The 6,515-nt window shown below is 46.4% G+C and overlaps 1 protein-coding gene across 1 annotated transcript; it reads right to left on the reverse strand.

Moving 5' to 3' along the window:
- Positions 1–1,356: 1,356 nt before the first annotated feature.
- Positions 1,357–5,571, reverse strand: OGFOD2 (2-oxoglutarate and iron-dependent oxygenase domain containing 2; the record flags this gene model as incomplete). Its single annotated transcript, XM_009866839.1, has 5 exons — positions 1,357–1,632; positions 2,246–2,503; positions 2,985–3,109; positions 4,419–4,518; positions 5,461–5,571. Coding segments are annotated over 5 exons (870 nt in total), but the record flags the coding sequence as incomplete, so codon positions are not given.
- Between the last annotated feature and the right edge of the window lie 944 nt (positions 5,572–6,515).

Below are 6,515 nucleotides of genomic sequence, written 5' to 3' on the forward strand. Positions count from 1 at the left end.
GTGCAGTTTAATTTTTGGGGGCCCAGTTCAGGCGCCGGGAGGAAAGGCCGACGTTTTCTGCTGAAGGGAAACTAGACTTGTTGGCTGGTTTTCGTGATACGAGCCCTTTGGCTCCGCACACAAATAAAACAGCCAGTTTCCAGGCTGAGATGCGATTTTAATGGGTTTTGCCAATGAAAAGCTCATCAGCGCCGTGTGTTCATGGCATCCCCGGCCAAAAATGAAGCAGATCTGTTGGGAAGACTGAAATGAGCACCTTCAGTGCGAGCTGCACCGGCTCAGCCTTTCACAGGTATCGGTGATACAAAGCCCACAGGCTGCAATTACTGCAGCTGAATGAAAAAGCCCTTTATAAATGCAGTAGCGTGTATCAAAGATACGCAATAAACTTTTCACAGAGCCACCAAATCAAAAGGTATCTGGCTCCTTTAATTTGTTTTGTGGATGGGAGAGTCTCTGATTTCTGCCAGTCAGTGGCCAGGGGACGGTGGTAATGAACTACGGAGCCCCAGGCCTCCTGCACCCAGGTTGAGAGTTACTTTATATTTTCACTTGATCACGTAACTAAAGGAAGGGAGATAAATGTATATTCTTTCCTTCCTCTGAAAAGTTTTGCTGTGTTGCGGGTAGTTCCCAGAGCTCTGTCTCTAACGCCTGTTTCTGCTTGTTTAATAAAGTTCACGGAATCTGTGAAAGGGAAAACTTTGGCTCAGAAGACCTCTTGGAGGCCTCGGGAGATTCCCTCAGCCACCCTGTGGGATCAGCTCTTCCTGTATTGCTCCTGATGGATTTTTCTGAGTCTGGGTTAGATAAACTAACAGTGATATTTCCATGCCATCCCCAGCAGCATGCTGTGAATCACTTGCATCTCTGTTTTAAGCAGATCTTCCTCTTTTGCCCAGCAACGAAAACCTCTTCCCCTTTCCCCAGGAGAGTCCCTGCGAACAGCGGAGCAGCGGTAAGTGCGGGGCTTTATTGTACCATTCTTTTCCATTTACAGCGGGACCTGCGATACTGCAGTTGGCACAAAGGTATTCACAAAAAGCCAAGCAGTTTTGGGTGCTCTCCCCCTACGCTTGAAAATATTTACAGAGGCTTTGCAGTGAGTAAAAGCGTTAAGGCTTTCTCATCTTCCAAGACGCTCTCCAGCCCGAATATGAGCCCTGGCGAGCTGAGTACCAGCTCTTTCAGCTGTCCAAGCTTCCCTAACCCCAGCAAGACTGGAATTGCATCATTTTCCAAGGCAGTAGCTACTTCTTACATGACTCGTGCATCCATCCAAGCTCATTAGTGCAATCTGAGAGGCCAGAAAGGAGCTTTAGGCAATTTAGTCTGTGGAAATCAGTCTATCGGCTGCTACCACAAGGAGCAGAGATTCACGGTTTCAGGTGCATCTTCTTCAAGGGTTCCTGTGAACCCATCTCCAAACCCCTCCGCTTCCACCAGCTCAGGTTTCTTGTTGCACATGGGGCAGAGCTGGTTACGGATGGCAGATGATCTCATCCAAATAATGAGGTTCCAGCGTTCCCCGGAGGCAATAGGAAGCGCCCCATGCATCTGCCCTCCTCGGTGTAACAGCCCCTGCGCTCCCACGTGTTCGATCTCGATGTACTTGGGCACCGGCGTACGATCCTGGAACAAAAGGGAAGCGGACACAGCGTCACACCAGAAAGCCTCTTGCACAAAAATGCTCAAATAGTTGCAACAGTGAGCAATACGGAGAGGACTCCCTGCGCCTCTGAAATGCAGCCACTTTGGTGGTGTCTTGGCAGCAGTTTAGTACAACTGTTTTCCAGTAAGATGTTCCTAGTGTCAGGTCCAGAGAGAATTTAAAGACAAAATTTCAATCAAAAAAAACCCCAACAACCCAATTTCACCAGTGTATGGGGATTTTACCCCTCTCTTGCCAGGAGTTCCCTGGAAATAGGGGCTACAGATTTAGGTTTGAATCTTATTTGAAAGAAATTTATTCTCTCTCAGCACCTCTCCGCTCACTTTCGTTTTTGAAAAGATGGCTGGTTTGTTTCCAGTAGCTGTCTCTGTCCTCTCTTTGAAGCTTGGTAATGTGCTTGTAACAGATATAACCAAGACATTTTAAAAAAGGCGAAGGGACAGAGCAATTTTGACTGTCAGAAGTGAATAACTGTTTATTTTAGAGTACAGTTAATGCTCTGAAAATGGAGGAGGAGGGTGAAGAGGTAGAGGGGAATTGAATCAGGGTCCAGATTAAGAATGTGCTCAGTACCTGCCTGAAATCCCCAAAATATAAGTTGCCTTCTGTGAAGTCTTTTCCCAGTGAAACATTTAAGGTGACTTCTGCATTGTCATAGTGAAAGCTCAAGTCCAGATCTTCATGTAGCGCGTACTTGACAACAAATGCTTTATGGCTGTCCAGGCAGGCCCCCCCCAAGTCGGGATAAAGCAGGGCTGTAATGGGCTGCAGATACTTCTCACGCAGGGGTGTGATGAAGGTTTCATCCATCCCAAGCTCATTTAGCAAAACCTGTCCCAAAGAGAAAAGGTGGGAAGAGCTGACCAACTACATCTGCTGCTTCATCAGAGCTGCTGCAGGGCTGTCTTGTTCTCTTCCAACCCTGCTGCTTGCTCCGATAAAGAACTTTAGAGCAAAGGCTCCAGCTACAGGCAAAAGGAGGATCAAGGTGGAAAGTGATGGGGAAAAGGCAGAGTAAAATCAAAAGCTGAGTGTTAAAAACTGACTTATTGATTTAAATGTGTATTGCTTAAGTACAAGGTCTTCTCTGTTCTGAGATACCAACTCCCATCCCCTTTCCCTCATTTCCTTGTCCTTTTGTCTATCTAATGCACATTTCCTCAAGCCTTTCAGTTCAAGAGGTCTGTACTCAAACTGCACTGTGCTCAAGCTACAGATGTTTTGGAAGGGAAAAGAGTGCAAAGAGAGGAGGTAAACAGAGTCTGCTTGTGATCGCTCCCCCTAAAGAAACTTGGGAGAGTGCAAGTCCTACCCCATAGTTATTCATAGTGTTGGGCCTGCCTTTAGGCATATCCGACTGCTCAAAGTTCTCCAGCTCATCCACAAAGGTTTGGCAGAACTCCTCCGTGAACACTGGGAGTCGATAGATCCTCTTATCTGTCAAGAGAAGGGAGATACGATTTGCTGGGAAAAATAACAGGCTAGAGTGTTCTTGGCTGCCGCGCTGCCAGGCTAGACTGTGCTGGTATCGGTGACAAGGCAGGGCCCACGTGCTTCCCTCTGTGCTCAGGCTGCCCAAAGGGCTGCAGCCAGTCCCCAGGATCAGCTCTGGGATGTCTTTGTTGTTCTTCATGTTGGCCCCTTGTTTCCAGGCTTCCCCGCCCAGTCGGGAGATCTGGCACTGATCTAAAGGCCTGCTGTCAGTGCCAAGGAAATGTTTTGAGATTGTCTGGAGGAGGGCTGTGAATCAACAGCTCCCTCTGTGCTCAGGCTGCCCAAAGGGCTGCAGCCAGTCCCCAGGATCAGCTCTGGGATGTCTTTGTTGTTCTTCATGTTGGCCCCTTGTTTCCAGGCTTCCCCGCCCAGTCGGGAGATCTGGCACTGATCTAAAGGCCTGCTGTCAGTGCCAAGGAAATGTTTTGAGATTGTCTGGAGGAGGGCTGTGAATCAACAGCTCATCACAGACAGTCTGGGAAGAAGCAGACTCGGGTCATTTACAAGGGACTTGAGATTCACTTATCCAGTGCCAACCTTCTGGGAAGACCAGACTTTCAGGGTAGAGCCCTAAAGGTCTGTGTAAAGGGAGCTCAATATTGAGGATACAGAAGCTGAGATAAAGACAGTGTGAAAAGGCTGCGTGTCTGGAAATCGTGTCTCGGACAAATCCAGGAGCCCTGCAAGTACACAACATTTGTGTCTGTCTTTTTTTATTATTATTACTGAGAAAATGAGGCAACTTTGCAGCTTTCCCTCTACATTTTATCACCATTTCTGGTAGGGAGAGAGCTTCACAGATACCCACGGGGAAGCTTAAAACTCAGGTCTCTTTAAAAAAAATGAAATCTAGACTGAAACTATTTCAGCTCAGACTATCCACGAGGGATTGTCTGAAATGGTAAAGCACTTGAGAAAGGAAGACCAAGCTCTCAGGGCTAACTGTTCCTTCAGATGGCTCCCTGCGAGGTTGTGGTACAACCAAAACCCCAGCTCTGCTGCAGCTTGAGCCTCTGATGAGGCATTAGCAGACTGGGATTGGAAAAGCAAAAAGCCAGGATCTTATCCGAGGCGTTAACTGCTGCACAATACTGCCTCTCCAGAGACTCTCATCAAGCAAAAAATAACATCCTGTTTGTCTCAGCTGTGTATCAAATCTGAGCTATTAAAGACAGGCTTGAAAACAGCTGTCATCGCTGAAGTTCCAGTGTCACAGGGGAGATCCGTGTGGGTGGCTCATTGTTTTCTTTACCTGAGAAGGACTCGAGGTAGCGCAGGAGGCCATGGAGATCAGCATCTGGCGACGTGCAGTATCTCACGATTTCTAGGAAATCTGGGGCCAGGAATGAATCCTGGTGTCAAGGGAAGGATGATAAAAATTACACAGAAACACAGTTAGCCTTGTGCATTTTTTTGCAGCCTGAGAGGGAAACGGACTTCCAGCTGCAGGAAAATAGGGGGGGGGTGTTTAGGGAGCAACGCTAGTAGTCACCCGTGAGTTCTGTGGCAGGAAATGCAGATTGTTCCTAGCGTTTTCCTATGCGGTTTAGGTAAGTTGGTGCTTGCTCTAGTTCATGGGTTTCTAAGTATAAGTGGCCAGGTTTATTCTTAGTGTGATAGGGAAGAGCCTGACCCGCATTATGGACTCCTAACAGGTAAGTGCAAAGACTTTCCTGGTAGATTTAGCATCTTGTCATGACCTCAGCATTTCCCCACACAGATCATGACAGGGAACGGCAGAACCTCTTACTAAAGGATCATGGAGCGGTAAATCCGTGAGAACTTGTGTGTTACTGCTGCTCTGTGGTAATTCTCCAGCTGGGAATTCTTGGGTCTGGCAAACACGAAGAAATTCAAAGCAGAGCCGGCCAAAACAACAAGGGTGGTGGGTTGTGTATGTGCAAGCAGCCTGCTGCCCCCCCTTCAGCTGATGGTCACTCCTGACTTGTCAGTGTGTGGAGCCCATAGAAGCTGATTTCTGTGGCTGTTTGGCCGCTTTAGCTGCAGTGATGCTTTAGGTCTAAATTACTAATGGCATTTGGAGTCCAGTACCAGGTGCTGGTGCAGGTTCAATAGAGTGACCCTGATCTGGTTCTAAGCCAGGCCCAATCTTGCCTGGAGAGTATGCTATCATTGTCCAAATTTAAATTCAGTTTTAACATACTACACTTTCATTTTAATTCAGTCAGCTTTACCACTGCGTGTGATCCCGAGGAGAAGAGGGCTTCCTACTGCAAAAATAAACTCTCAGGCAGGTCCTTGGGTGCGAAATAGATTCCAAGCATACTGTCTACCTGCAGAGTGTACACTTCTGGGTGTTTTCGGTTGTAGCACTTTGAGATGATGGCTTTGCGTTCCACTGACTGATGAATTAACTGTTTTCTTCTCTGCACTTCTGCCTCAATCTACAAGTAAATAATAGAGCATGTTGTTAGAAAATCAAAAGGGATAAATCAACAATTCTAGGAATCTGCTCGTTGTTTTAAACCAGCTATTTTTGTTTCGGGCACCTCTGGGAGACAGAGTGCATGCCTTTGCTTTTCTCTAGTCAAGACAAGTCCAATATATATGTGAAAAGGCAAATGCCTAAGAGGTATTTGAGACACATTCTCATTACGAATGGCTTAAAAAAATAACTGAAGTCTTTCTATGGATGCGTCAAGTGGAGCTGTGAGGTTTCAGCCCTTCCAGGCATTCTGACACCTCACGAATCACCAGCATAGGCTTTAAGAATCTGGCTTATGTTCTGACAATACGAGTGCTGTCCAAAATGAAGACATTTGCTGGGAGGGATACAGGACTTGTCATGAAGGGATTACTGCTAAGTGTTGCGGGGAGAGGCCAATCTGCCATTTGAGAGGAAACAGCTGTAGTAGCAGTTGATTTGAGCAGCTCTTCCTATTTAATAACACCCTGTGAGATTAGTTTATAACATTCCAAACTTAATTTATAATTTCTAATCACCTGGACCCTCTGCAGAATGGGTCAGATCTTAATACACGGTTTGCTGTATCAATATACGAAGTCAGTATCTAAGTGATTATAACTTGTAAGTTAAATGAGGATCTAGAAATCCTAAAATAAGCTGTACTGTAAATTCTGCATTGTGCTGCTTATTGTGCTACATTGATTCTGCTCGTAGAAATCCTGTGCCATTTTAATCATAAATTCTGTGCTCTACTAAGAAAATAAAGCTTTGATTTTGAGTACAGTTTAGCACCGGCATCATCGTGCCAAGAATCCCTAGAACAACCTGTCTGTCCCCTAAAATGTCATGAAACTGGAGTTGGTTGCGTGCCAGATCTCAGGGAAAGACACGGATCCCTCCCTAAGGAGTTTTATGATGCAG

Source organism: Apaloderma vittatum, unplaced genomic scaffold (genome assembly GCF_000703405.1).
Source record: "Apaloderma vittatum isolate BGI_N311 unplaced genomic scaffold, ASM70340v1 scaffold33693, whole genome shotgun sequence".
Lineage (NCBI taxonomy): Eukaryota > Metazoa > Chordata > Aves > Trogoniformes > Trogonidae > Apaloderma > Apaloderma vittatum.